At 60.1% G+C, this 14,075-nt stretch overlaps 2 protein-coding genes across 3 annotated transcripts in view; one reads left to right on the forward strand and one right to left on the reverse strand.

The window, feature by feature from the left end:
* Positions 1–14,075, forward strand: part of LRRC59 (leucine rich repeat containing 59) — a 216,452-nt gene that overhangs the window by 69,273 nt on the left and 133,104 nt on the right. The window lies entirely within an intron of this gene.
* On the reverse strand, positions 1,682–11,585 carry EPN3 (epsin 3). Of its 2 annotated transcripts, none has more exons than XM_056127018.1 (9): positions 11,147–11,585; positions 7,701–8,401; positions 5,925–6,043; positions 4,708–4,839; positions 3,768–3,849; positions 3,062–3,328; positions 2,822–2,941; positions 2,471–2,701; positions 1,682–2,097 (listed from the first exon to the last, which is right to left on the reverse strand). In XM_056127018.1, the coding sequence occupies exons 2-9, from the start codon at positions 8,278–8,280 to the stop codon at positions 1,763–1,765; spliced, it is 1,866 nt and encodes a 621-aa protein (XP_055982993.1). In that variant the 5' UTR covers positions 8,281–8,401; positions 11,147–11,585; the 3' UTR covers positions 1,682–1,762. The 2 variants fall into 2 exon arrangements, with proteins under 2 accessions (XP_055982993.1, XP_055982994.1); XM_056127019.1 differs by lacking the exon at positions 11,147–11,585 and adding an exon at positions 9,770–9,969.

Raw genomic sequence — 14,075 nt, forward strand, 5'->3', positions numbered from 1 at the left:
CATGGACACAGGTCGAGAGGCACAAAGCACCCTCATCAGGAACCTTATTCCCACCTGCCAAGAGAGGAAACAGAGGCCGAGCCACAGAGAGGTGAAGTGATTTACTCAAGGTCAGGAAGCATAACCACTCATTAGTAAGTGATTAGTATGATTAAGTGCAAGCCGGGACCACAGCTCCGAGCCAGTGGTCTCCTATTTGTCCAGCCCAGCCACGGAGGAGCCCCCTGCCAGGAAGATAAAGCAGCTTTCAGGTCCCTGGCCCCCCACCTGGGGAGACTGGAAGGTCACAGTCCCCCAGCAAGACCAGAGCCTGAGACTGGAGGCACATTTGGTGGGAGAACACTCAACACGGGGGCCCCCAGGGTAAGGCACCCAGCCTTACCTCTCCCATCGAGCAAACTCCCATATGAGCCTCCAGAGCGATGAGGCTTTTCCAGGAGTGCGGTTGAGTGAGATGGAATTGCTGGCCAGTTCCGGGGAGAGGAAGGGGGGAGGGGGAGATTTAAAGTCATTGAGTAAAGCAAAGTTGGGGGTGGGGGTTGTGGGGGCCCCAAAACTGCACTCCAGTAGCAGGCTTGCGGACCCTGCCTGATTCTGAGCTCCCCGAAGCTGGGGTACAGGAATTCCTGGGCCCCTCCCAGACCAGACCAACACTTTATTCACAGCAATCAGTCAATATTTGCGAATGAAATTGGGGAACTGAGCGCTGCACAGCCAGACACCGGAGAGCTCCAGCCCCACCTCGCTGTGACTTGGAACAAACCACTTACGGGCTCTGAGACGCTTTCCTGCCCATAAACCGGCCCCTGAGCCAAGGGTCTTGCGGTTGAGCTCTGCTGTCTCCTTGGAAGTCGTCACCCAGTTTTGAACAAGAGGCCTCGCCTTTTCATTCTGCAACGGGGCCCCCTAAATAATGCCACCCGTGCTGGGTGGGAGTAATATTTTGTGCCTCGGAGGGCTGTTGCAAGGATTAAATGAAGCAATCTGTTTGAAGTGTTTTGCAGTAAAGGAGTGCGCAAGAAAGAGGAACAATTGTCTATTGTTCCTTACTCTGAGCTCATCCTCAGGACCATGTACAATGAATGAATGAATGAATGAATGAAATGATCCAAGGAGTGAGAGCCTGGGCCAAGGATCTGGAAGAGAAGGGGCTTGGCAAAATACGGGAACAATCGATTTGGGGACCCCACACGATGGATCGGTCCTTTCAGTGGCCACGGAGGTGGGGGGGTGGGGGGTTTGCACTGCGGTCCACACAGGTCGCCACGCCCCGCAAACAGTCTGAGCTGAGGACAGGGGTTCCAGTCTTTATTACGGGGGTGTACTCTCTCCCAACCAGTTCTGAGTGCCCAGCTCCAGCAGACAGGAGGGATTGACCATACAACGCCCAGGGTCTGAGCCAGCTGCAGGGCGGGGCTTCGTGTATCCCTGGTTCTAGGGGCGTGTCCTGGAGTGAGGTCCCGCCCCCTGAGGTCCTGCCCCGCCCCTTGGGGCGTGGCCCGGCGGCGGATCGCGCTCCGGGGCGGAGTCTCCTGCATCTCGACTTCCGGGGGCGTGTCCTGAGTGAGTCCCCGCCTCCTGGACGAACGCTCGGCCTCCCTCGTAGGCGTGGCCCAGCGGCGAGGCGCGCTCCCGGGCGGAGTCTCAAGAATCGCAGCTTCCAGGGGGCGTGTCCCGAGGAGGCGACGCCCCCTCCGTGGTGGGCGTGGCTCGGGGCGGAGTCTCGTGCGCGGGGGTGCCAGCCGGCCCCGACGGGGCGCGCTCAGAGGAAAGGGTTGGTGCCGGCCTGCGGGGGCGGCTGCAGCGGGCCCCCCGAGCCCGACAGCGGCACGAGCGGCTGCGGCAGGCTTCCGGGCGCCGGAGTGAAGGCGCCGGCCTGCGGGAAGACGCTGACCGAGGCGGGGAGCATCACGCCGGCCGGCACACTGCTGAGTGGGAGGGGCAGGGAGGCGCTGTAGGTCATAGAGCCCAAGGGTGCCCCTAGTGGTCCGCCGGTCGCCATGCCCAGCGCCGGCGACCCGGTGCGCATCTGGTTCAAGGTTGGCCGGCCAGGCTCGCCCGCGCCAAAGGGGTTGGTGGGGGATGGAGCGCTGAGACCTGCGAAAGGGTAGTAGGCGAATGGGGGCTTGCAGTTGAGTCCACCCGGGAACCCAGCCCTAAATGGGGCGGGGTGCAAGATCTGGGGTGGGAGGGGTCTTAGAAATAAAGGGTTAGGGGGCTGGATCCATAGCACAGCGGGTAGGGCGTTTGCCTTGCACGTGGCCGACCCGGGTTCAATTCCCAGCACCCCATATGGTCCCCCAGCACTGCCAGGAGTAATTCCTGAGTGCAGAGCCAGGAGTAACCCCTCTGCATTGCCAGGTGTGACCCAAAAAGCAAAAAAAAAGAAATAAGGCTTTGGGCTCAGAGTGAAGACAGCAAGCTAAGGAACCCCGTGGCGAGAGCACTGTAGGGATGAAGGGTGACCTACCTGTCAAGAAGGGGTTCCGGGTCTTTGCAGCCTGGGGTGCCTTGACTAACGAATCAAGGTTAACCAGGGAAGAGGCTGAGGGGCCCAGGAAGGACTCTGGCGTCGGGCAGGCTCTGGCCTCCTTGCTGGGCTGGGACAGCGCATCCCCCATCACGCCCAGGTCAAAGGTATCTGACTCCTTCGCTCCGTTTTGCTTGGAACTGGGGATGGGGTCTCCAAACAGGTCCAGCTCTGCAAAAGACCCGGGGGCGGAGCTCACTGGTGGGGACGGGGGTGGAAGAAGGGCAGGGTCACAGGTGTGGGCGGGCCCCTCATTCCCCAGAGCTGCCTCATCACCTGCCTCCTGCTTACCCACAGGGCTGGCGGATTTCTTTGGAGAGGGCAGTGCCTGGGCATACTCCAGCCCCTCCTTGGTTTCTGTGGAGCCCGGAGGCTTGGCAAATGGGTCAAAGGCCGAGGTACCACCTAGAGCTGACCAAGTAGGAGAGGAGAGGAGATGGGCTGATTCAAGGACCATCGAGGGCTGAGCCCCGCCCAGGCATGTGGCCTCTTTAACGCAGGGGCTCTGGTATCTCCAGGTCATCCACTTACCAGGTGAGTTGGAGGTCTCCCTGGAGGGCCCCCACGGGTCAGCCCCCACATTGAGCTTATGATGGGGAGAGCTCTGTGTCCAGGGGTCTGTGGCAGGGGGAGCAGCAGGCAGCGCTGGGGTCCGGCCCCAGGGCTCAGAGGAGGAGAGTGTGGGAGCTCCGTCCCAGGGCTGACTTCGGGATAGGGCACTCCCAGAGGGGACAGGAGACCAAGGATCGGCAGAGGGCCCCCAGGAGGAGCCGCTGGGCTCTGTGTTCTGCCTGAGACCTGAAGTGGGGACAGCACAGACGTCACCCTGAGCCCACAGAACCACAGAAGCTTCCTGCAGAAAATGCTGCCGCCCCTGAACTGACCGGTTTTCTGCCCACAGACACAGAGTCGCAAATGTAGGAAGGCTGGAAGCTGCCCACCTTCACCCGCACTGGGAACCAGCCAGGAAGCTCCCGCAGGTCGGAACCCATATTCAGCATGGGAGCATGGTCTGGACGACTAGGCCTGGGCAACAAGCAGGCCACCTTCCCAGTTTGCAGTGGTTTGGGGGGCTGGTGTCAAGCCGCGAGAACAGTGGGCCTCCCCATGAGCTGGACACCCCAGATGCCCCCCCGCCACCCCTCACTTTATCCTGGGTCTGTGAGGACACTGGGCTCAGAGATGACCTGGGATGGTCTGGGGGAGGGTCCAGCGGGACTGGGTCCAGCACTCTCACCTGGGATGTCCCAGGGGTCAGCAGAGCAGTGCGTGGAGGCCGGGGCCACTGTGAAGACGTCAGCCAAGTCCAGGATGGAAGACTAGAGGGCAGAAGCAGAGGTGGGCAGGGTGTGGAGGGAGGGTGGGTTACCGTGGCCTGTACCCCCCCCCCCATCCAGTTCCCTCTCTCCTGAATTCTTCCACAAACATCTTGAATGACCCCTGACCTCCGAATGGTGCTTTCCAGTTTACAAGTGCTTCTTCGTCCACTCGGGCCTACTTTTCACAACCACCCGGGAGAGACGGCAAGGCTGTGTTGGGAGTCTCTGAGGCCCAGTGAGCGGAAGCGAGCCACATACCTCAGCTGCTGTCCACGGCCCCAATGGATGTGAACCCCAGAAAAGTGTGGGCAATTCTGGGGGTGGGTGGCCTTACCCCCTATTCTGAGAGCACAAGCAAGCACCACTTCATGCAGAGGACACCCCATCAGAGCCTCCTTGGGGGGAAATCCATCCCCCAGTGGCCGTGTGGCCCTATGCCCGTGCAGAAGCTGAGGAGGACTGGGGCAGAACATGGGCACGTGATGTGCCACTCTGTGTCAGGTGTTCCAGCCCTAACTTCCAGGGCCCACCCCCATCTTGATCTGCACATTGAACTCTCCTGAGATGTCAGGGGGCTGGAAGTGTCCCCGCCCCAGTTGATGGTCTGCCCCAAGTCAGGGAGTTAGCAGCAGCCCAGGCAGACCCTGATCCAGGAGTTTCAGATCAGGCTCCCCTGCACCCCACTTTGCTATGGGCACCATTCCAGAAGGTGAGGGTGGCACTTTTCCCCTTGTTTTCACTGAACACATACCACCATGGTGCTTCCTGGGAGCCAGACGCCCCCCGACCTGATGCTCTTCACCCTTGGTAACCTCCTCCAGCTCCCCGGACGGTTTCCCTACACCCGTTTCCCCCTACCTGGCTGGTTTTCAGCTTCTCCTCCTCCTCCTTGCTCTCCTCCCTCTCGGGCTCTCTGTCCCGTCGCCGGTGGGCTGTGGCCCCGGCCCCATTGGCCATGGGAGAGTCCTCTGCCCGCCAGGACCTCACTTCCTGCAGAAGAGGATGACGGGGCAAGTGGGAGGCACCCAGCCTGGGCTGGAGGAGGCCTGAGTTGCAGTCAGGAGTGCGGAAGGAGGGAGGGAGGGAGGGTGGGCAGTGAGTGGTGAGGGCAGAGGACGCGGAGGAGCTTGGTTAGTGCCCAAGCAGCAGCTCCAGCAGCACCTGTCCCATCACCAACACCTGCACCAGCACCTGCCCCATCACCAGCGCCTGCATCAGCACCTGAGCCAACAGCTGGGGGGCCCCTTCCCCCGGCCACTACCTTCTCATGCTCCTGCCGGCTCAGGCGCAGGGCCAGCTGCAGCTGCAGGTCCTCATCTCTGTGGGAGACGGGGGGGACGGGCTGCCGGGGTAGGGGGAGGAGGGGGAGGAAAGGGGTGAACTGGGCCCAGAGCTTCACCACCACTCCTGGGCCACTGCCTGGACAGCAGTGTGTTGTGTGGGGTGCTTCTCGCCGTGGGCTTCGGAGATGCCATTTAAAAAGCAAGGCTGAATCAGGGACAGGCCATGCATGGTGGTGCGTGTGCATGAGCCTGTGTGGGTTCGTCCCTGGCACCTCATGCTCCAGAGCACTGCGGGGGGAGCTCTCCCACAATCACAATAAAGATGAGTTTTTAAAGAAAATCAGGTTTGATCCTTATTTTCTGGGATGGACCCGAAATGTGCCCCAAACCCTGTTCTGTGAGGCCCAGCGAGTTGCTGCCTGGTCTGCATGGAGCCACAGAGGGGGTGGCAGAGAGGACAGTATTGGGGGGCCACTACTGCCCCTGCAAAGGACAGCTGATGGGGAGCCAGCATTCCTGTGTCTCCTGGCATACGTTAGCATGTTTGCCCACAACCAGGCCACTGGGTAGTGGCCTGGAAGACACACCCTGTCCCCCCTCTCCCTACTCACTGCCCTTTCCAGGCCCACCCAGAGAGGCCTGGAAGTGGGGAGCAGTTCCTGGAGGGACGGTCGGAGGGGGACACAGACAGCCCCCAGGCCGTCCTAAGCGGATGGGAGCTTTGCAGTCAGAGGAGGGGCTGTGAGGTGTGTGTGTCAACCCCCCGGCCCACCCTGCCCCAGCGGGCCTGACCTTCTCGGCCTCCTCTCGGCTCATGGCCAGGGCCAGCTGCAGCTGCAGCTCCTCTTCCCCGGATGTCTGCGGCCGCGCCTGCTCCAGGTCCGACGTGTAGCGGGGGGAGGACGAGGAGGCTGCAGAGACAGGGCCATCGTGTGAACCCCTGGGTGCCCGCTGGGCCCCCCTCCACAACACCCCAGGAAGACAAGCCTCAGGGGTGGGAATGCGAGGGGCCCAGGCTGCAGGCTTTGCTATTCCACCCCCCTGAGGACCCCTCCGCAGATGAGCTCCAAGAGGGCCCCACCAGTGTCCTGCAGAAGGACGGGAATCCCGGTCCCTCACTCCAGCTGCTGGGCGCCCCGGTCCCCACCTCCTAGACTGTCCAGCGTAGGTCAAGTGGGGTGGGAGGGGGAAAGGGTCCCCTTGCTCAGGCCCAGCTCTGAGGTGCAGCTCTCTGAGAGCAGCTGGCCAAGGGCAGTTCCACAGTGGGCCCAGTGACCAACCAGAGGCTGAGCCACTCCTCTCCCACCCAGTGTGGGTCACAGAACCCTCTCACAGTGCCCGTCTCAGGCGCGCATCTGATCAGAGACACCCAGCACCGTGGGGAGGAGCCCCCGAAGCTGCTGCCCTCCCAGTGTCCTCAAACAGGGCCGCCTCGGCCTCCGATGTCCACACCAAACAGCTGAGCTGGGGATGCTGGTAGAGAGCACCTGCTCCACATGTATGTTTGTGCTCGACCCCCAGCACTGCATAGTCCCCAGAGCATCACTGGGAGAGTCCCCAATACCACCCCACCCCACCCCACCCCCCAGCACTGAGCCAGGAGTAGCCCTGGCTCTGTGCACTGCCAGGGGTGACCCCAAATCAACAAATCATACAATGAACCTCGAGAGCATTGACTCTGCCTTATAGGTGAGGGCACCGTGTGTGTGGGAGGGTGGGGAGTGCAGGGGGGTCCTGGTCACCCAGCTTGAAGGGCCAGTATGAGGACTGGTCCACACACCCAAGTTAGATTTCTGCCACCCACTGTCCTACCAAAAAGCCTCTTCAAAGGAATTGCAGGGGGCCAGAGTGATGGTACAGCTGGGAGGGTGCTTGTTTCGCATGCATCTGATTTCCGGTTCAATCTCTGCCACCCCATCTGGCCCCCCAAGTCTGCTAGGAGTGATCTCTGAGCATAGTGCCAGGAGTAAACCTTGAACACAGCTGGGTGTGGCTCCCCTCCCCCCCAAAGAAACTGCAGTCAAATTAACTGAGTACCACCACAAGTACCTGGAATCACAAGTACTGAGTACCATCATGAGCACCAGGAATAACAATTACTCAGTATCATCAGCAGTACTATCATCAGGAGTACTAGGAATCATGAGTACCATCATGAGTACCAGAAATCACAAGCACCAAGCACCATCATGAATACCACCATGAGTACCGAGCATTATCATTAAGTACCAAGAATCACAAGCACCAAGTACCAAGACACATGCGTACTGACTACCGCCACAAAAACCGAGTACCATGGTGAGTACCATCACAAGTACTGAGGATCATCACAAATACCAGGAATCACAAGTATCAAGTACCATCACGAGTACCAGGACTCTTGAGTACTGAGTACCATCACAAGAACCAGGAATCACAGTTCCTGGACGCTGCGGACGGCCTGTATCTGGTGAGTTACATCCCTGGTCTCACGCCCTGGCCGGCCACTACCCCGACCTCCCTCTGAGGGCGGCCACGTAGGCCGCCCCCCCTCTCCCGGGTCCCCATGCACCCCGAGACCCCACTCACAGTTGTAGGACGACGGGGAGCCCCGTGTGCGGCTGCATTCATCCCCGTGGCGGCGGCTGAAGCCCAGCTGCCCGCTGCCGATGCCCATGCCCTCCAGCGCCATGCGCTCCTTGGTCTTGAGGGCGTGCATCCGCTCCTGGCGGAGCCGCTCCTCATCCTTGAGCAGGGCCATCACCTGCTTGACCTTCTCGCGCACGTTGACGCCCTGGTCCTTGCCGTCGCGGTCGATGTGCTGGAAGTCCTTGAGCGTCTGGATGGTGTAGAGGTTCTCGCGGCACTGCTGGGCCACGCGCTCCGAGCCCGTCTTGAGCAGGTAGTCAAGCAGCGTCAGCGCCTTGTACACGTGCCGCCAGTTCTTGCCACTGTCGTTGAGCCGCCGCCACAGCATGCCCATGACCTCGGCGAAGGCCACCGTGTTGAAGGTCAGGTCGGCGATCTCCGACATGAGCGAGCTGGGCGGCCCCCACGGGTCATTGCTGGTGGCCTCGCGCACCTTGATCTCCGCCTCCGAGTAGTTGTGCACGAGGTTCTTCACCTGGCGCCGCAGGGCTGACGTCGTCATGGCCGGGGACTTGGACATGGGCAGCCCCTGCCCCAGCCGGAGGCGGAGGGCCGAGGGCCACCGAGGCGAGATCGCCGGCTCCACAGAGGGGCCGCTGTGAGCTTAGCAGGAAGACTGCGTCCCTGGGTCCCGCATGGGTCTGAGGAAGAGAGGGGGTCTGGACTTAGAGGCGGTGGGCGGTGGGGGGGTTGTCCTCCAGCTGGTCACTCCCTCACCCACTTACAGCCGGGTTGGGGGTTCCCTGCCACCTGGTCTCCCTCCAGAAGCAGGCACCTGTTTTTATTTTCTGACTTATTCCTTCCCCACAGATGCCTGGAGTGAGGCCCTTTTAGCTTCTCACACATGAGGCCAAGATATGGTCTCCATGGGGAGGGGGGGAGGGTCCAGGAAAGTATTTGACTTGTCCAAGATCACAGAGCAGGAATGGGGGCGGGGACCCAGGATTAACCCAGGATTAACCTCTCATGTGCGGGTTCTTGTCAAGAGACCCGAATGGGTTCCCCAGAAAAGCCTTCTTACCCCACCTCTTCCATTTCTGCCAGGATCTAGCCTAACACCTGACCTCTCTTTGGCCTCTCTTCTGGTATTGCGAATTTGTGTCGTTTGAGCAACTCAACTCCTGTGCCCTCGGTCTCCACTGAGTCAGGGACTGTGCCAGCCACAGAACACCAGTCCACGTCCAGATAGTCATGATCTAGCAGAGCCCTAGGAAGTCCCAAGCTAGGAAAATCAGAGAAGACTTCCTGGAGGAAGCGATGACTGAGCTGAGCTGTAAGATCCCAAGGGAAGGGTGAGGGGGAAGCAAGCTGGACACCGGAGGGGGGAAGAAGCAACATTGGCAGGAAGTTGCTGCCCCCTTCCCCATTGAAAATCCGTGAGCACTGGGGCCAGAGGAGGGACGTGGCTCAGTCACACACACACACAACGTGTAGGAGGCAGAGATAGGAGAAACACCCAAGCCTCAGAGGACTAATTCAATACTTATTGTCCTTGTCACTGGTTTTGTAATTAATTCACCTGGTTATTGTCGGGTCTCCGTCCCACCTTCTCAGTCAGGGTGCTTGCCGGAGGTAAAGAAAGCCACTCTGAGCCCCCCAAAGCCACGAGGCTCTGGGCATATGCGGGTCTCTGGTAGCAGGGAAGGAAGGATGAGGGCCAGGGTACTGCCCTCAGCACCAGGCCGTCGGCCAAAAGCCAACCCAGCCCCAAGACAAGAAGTTCCCCTGAAATCCTCCTAGCATCTCTGTGACCTGGGCGCACACACCCTGGGGTGCCCTGCAGAGCCTCCATCTCTGCTCTCCCGGGGTGCTGGTGCTGCTCCCTCACCCCCACCCAGCACCCAGCCCTGCACCTGAGCTCAGTTCAAAGGGGCCCTCCCCAGGCCTTGAGGCAGGTTTCACAGGGCTGGGGGCGGGCAGGTGCTTCAGAGCTTCAGAGAGAGGAGGGGAGCCCCACTCTCAAGGGGTGCCAGGTGGGATGGAGAGAGCTGGCTGGGAGTGCCGCCTACCTGCGCTCTGGGGCTGTCCGGCTGTCCGTCCTTCTGTCCAGCAGAGGCAGACCTTCTGTGGTGTGCCCTGCCAGTCCGGGTTTAATTCCTGCCCTCCCCCTCACTGGTGACTCAGAGCGGGCTTTACCTCCCCAACCAGTGGGCTGGCGGGTGGCAAGAGTCAAGATGAGAAATAATTGTGCCTGGCGCACACCCCTCCCAGCGCTGGCCACTGAAACCAGCAGAACCAGTCCGGCATCCGGACTCCCTGGCCGGCCCAGCTCTCCAGCCCAGCCTGCCTGACCTTTCCCGGGAGTCAGGGAGACGACTGGGGACTGAGACTGGGGACTGGGGATTCCTCGCGGTGTCCCTCTATGCCAGGAGCAGGGGGGAGAGAAAGCTCCAACAGACCAGGCAATGCCCGAGACCACCCTGCCCTGAAGTTTGGGGGGGGGGGCGCAGGAAGGAAGGGTTGGGGGAGGCCCAGTGAGCAGGAGGAGGGGAAGGAGGCGGCCGCGAAGGAGAGGGAGCTGCTGGCACGCTGCCCGCGGGTTACAGGCAGAGGTTTCATCGAACACAATATGCCCAGAATAAAAGCCAGTGAAACCGAAACCCCACGGCCCGCCGATAAGGCGCAGCGCAGCGGCTGCCCGGCAGCCCCGCAGGGGTGGAATTACTGCAGTGACCTTGGGCCAGACCCTGTCAGGTGGAGACAAGGACACCAAGCGGCCAGGGCCCCCAGAGGCCTGTTCAGAGCTTGGGGGGGTGAAGTGGAGGGGAGAGCAGAGAGGGAGGGGAAGCCGGTGCTGGCCAGGGAAGGGGAGACAGGCCACTGGGTACCGGGGTACCAGCTCAGCTCTCCCACAGAGTCCCAAGGAGAACTTTATAGGGCGCCCTGGTGGCTCTCTGCGGGGGACCGGGTGGGGGTGGCTAGGACTGGGGAGACTGAGGCGTCTCCAGAGTGGAGGGTTCAGGCAGAGTGAAGGAAGCCAAGTTCCAGGACCTCAGTCTGTGAGTGGCGGACCCCTCCCCACCCTCCCAGGAGAGGGGCGTTGGGGAGGAGGGGAGGGGGTGCGGGGGAGGAGGGTGTTGGCTCTAGTCTAAGAAGTAAAAGTGCTAAGGGCACTGGAGTGGGGTCGAAGGAGGAGGGGCAGCAGGGAGTGCCCCCTAGGTCCCCTGCGGGGGAGGGGGGTCTTCAAAGAGGGAGGGGAGCAGGCACCCAGCATCCAGGCTGGCTCCGTTGGAACCGGCTTCCTGGCCCAGGAGCCCCGCGGGAGAGTCAGTCCCAAGGCTGCCCGGCACCCGCGCCCCCCGCGCGGGAGCCCAGAGCCCACGCCCAGCGCCCCGCGCCTGCGCCCAGGCCCCGCGCCCCCGCCCTGCCGGGAGGAGCCCTCTTACCTGGGGTGCCGGCGCCCTTGGCCCCAGCCCCGCGACCAGGACCACGAGCCGCCTCCGCAATGACCCTGAGCGCCAGGGGGACGGCACAGCCTGGGCAGTGCGCCCAGAGCCATCCACCAGAGACCCCCGCGCGCGCGGGCGGAGACCCTCCTTCTCGGGAGGGGCAGCCCCCCTGCAAGGGCGCGGCAGGGTCCCGGGTGGGGGGCTGCAGCCAGGGCCCCTGGCTCCCGCTCCGCTGCCCTCCGAGCTGCCCCCTGTGGCAGCACGGGCAGGCGAGGAAAGTTGCTGGGCTGGCCGGGCAGGTCCGCCTCAGCGGTAACAGGACCCGGGAGGGACGCACAGCAGTTAACCCCTTCCTGCTGGCTGTGCTTAGCCCCGGGAGAGCTCCCAGGACTGCGGGATTCACACCAAGTAGGGAACCCACCTCACCCTGCGGGGGGGCGTTAACCCTTCCTCTGCCCACGCAGTAGGAAATGGGTGGGAACCATGCACACCAGCTCTCTCTCGTGCCTCCCCCTGCAGTGAGGACCGTTCCAGGCCCGTCTGGAGGCTCCCCGCCCCCCTCCCCGCTGCCCACTCTGCCACCAGGCACAGCCTCTCCGACACCTTCTGCAAACCTCCCACTACCAACTGGAGATGCCTGGTCCAGGGAGGTCCTTATCCAAAACACCAAATGCAGAGCCCAGAGGATGGGAAACCCCAGGCCAATCCAGGGACCCACTACACACCTCCATCCTTCCATCAGGAAAAGGTTCCCCTCAGCCCAGTTCTCCTTTGTTTTGGGGCCACACCCAGCAGTGCTGGGGAGGGGGGGGCACGGTTACTCCTGGCTTGGAAGTCAGGAATTATTTCTGGCGAGCTCCGGGATGTGGAAGATGAACTCTGGGGTCTACTGCATGCAAGGCAAGTGCCCTCCTGCTGTGTTATGGCTCCAACCCATACCCAGTTCTTCCTTGGGAGCTCAGATATAGGGTAAATGAGCGCAGACAAAACCTTCCCTGCCAAGAGCTGTCTGTGGGCAAGAGAGAGAGAGAAGCACCATGCCCTGAGGTCACTTCTAAGACACTTTCAAGGCTCCATGCGCCTGACAGCTCAACACGGGTGAGATCAACTAAAATCCAGAATAAGAACCATGAACCCGTGACAAAGGGTTCTGGCCCTGAGTGTTTAAGAGTGAGGTCATGGGCTGGAGTGGGAGCGCAGCAGGGAGGGCACTTACCTTGCACAGGGTTGACTCAGTCCCCAGCCTTCATCTGGTCCCTGAGTCCATCAGGAGGGATCCCTGAGCGCAGAGCCAGGAATAAGCTCGGAATACAGCCAGGTGTGGTCCCCCACTCAAAAATAAATAAATAAATAAATAAATAAAGGTGTGGTCACTGTGGAGTTTGCTCTCTGCACAGTTGAACGGCATCCTTGGACCCAGCTGAAGTAGGGGGAGCGGTCGTGGGGTACTTGGCACTGAGTTCTCTTAGCCTCACACTTGCTCATACCTGGTGATGACTCAGCGGGCATGGCCCAGAAAGCATGAGCGAGGGGTGCTGTGGGTCCCGGCACATCCAGCTTCATCTCTGCTGCTGGAGCTGACTTGCTCTTCTCGCCATCCCACACCCCACCTCCCAGGCTTGCCACCCTCTCCCTTCTGCTGGATGACTCCAGGGACAGAGAAAGGGACAGCTCCAGAGACTCGTCCCTCCAGAGCCAGGGAACAGGATGGGCCTGGCCATTAACCAACATCATTTGAGGTGTATGACCGCCTACTGTCGTTTGGCTCTTGTGTTTTCAGTGTTGTTGAGGTTTGGGTATACAACCACTAAACTTTAAAATGTGCCTGTCAGTGGCTGAAGTGATAGTACAGCAGGCTGGGTGTTTGCCTTGCACACGGCCACCCGGTTTATATCCCCAGAACAACCCATATGGGTCCCGAGCATCACCAGGATTGGTCCTTGACCAATTCCAGGTGTGACCCCCCCAAAAAAAAGCAAAATAAAATAAAATGTGCCTGTCAACGTGGCAGACTTGGGGGGGGAGAGGGAATCTAGAAAGTTTGGGGAGACTGGCAGTGGGAAGTTGACACTGATGGTAGGATTGGTGAAAGAACATTATATATCTAAAATCCAACTGTTAAAAACATATAGATCACAGTTCTTTAATTTATTTTTTATTTTAATTTAAGGAGCGATAGCACAGCGGGTAGGGCGTTTGCCTTGCACGCAGCCAACATGGCCGACCCGAGTTCAATTCCTCCGCCCCTCTCGGAGATCCCGGCAAGCTACTGAGAGTATTCGATATGCCAGACACAGTAACAACGAAGTCTCCAATGGAGACGTTACTGGGCCCGCTCGAGCAAATCGATGATCAATTGGGAGGGCCTTTACTTTACTTTTAAATTTTTATTAGTGAAACACCATGAGGTACAGTTGTAGACTTACAAATTTTTGTGCTTGGGTTTCAGTTATACAATGATCAAGTACCCATCCCTCCACCAGTGCCCATTTTCCACCACCACGGGTCCCAGTATCCCTCCCACCTCCCATCTCCCCCATCCCACCCTGCCTCTGTGGCAGGGCATACCCTTTTGTTCTCTCTCTCCTTTTGGGTGTTGTGGTCTGCAAAAGAGGCATTGAGTGGCAATTCATGTTTGGTCTACACAGTTCTTTAATTTAAAACATGTACTTCGGTTTTGGGTCACACCCGGCAATGCTTTGGGGTCACTCCTGGTGGTGTTCAGGGGACCATATCGGATGTAGGAAATTAAATCCCAGTTGATTGCATGCAAAGCAAATGCCCTAGCTGCTGTACTATGGCTCTGGCTCCTAATTAAATTGTTTTAAATAAAGAGATGCGGCAGTCGGACCGTGCATTCCACAAGGCTGACTCAGGTTAGTGATCCCTGGTACCCCATAAGGTTCCTGGGAACACCAACAGGAGC

Source organism: Sorex fumeus, unplaced genomic scaffold (genome assembly GCF_029834395.1).
Source record: "Sorex fumeus unplaced genomic scaffold, SorFum_2.1 ptg000063l, whole genome shotgun sequence".
NCBI lineage: Eukaryota > Metazoa > Chordata > Mammalia > Eulipotyphla > Soricidae > Sorex > Sorex fumeus.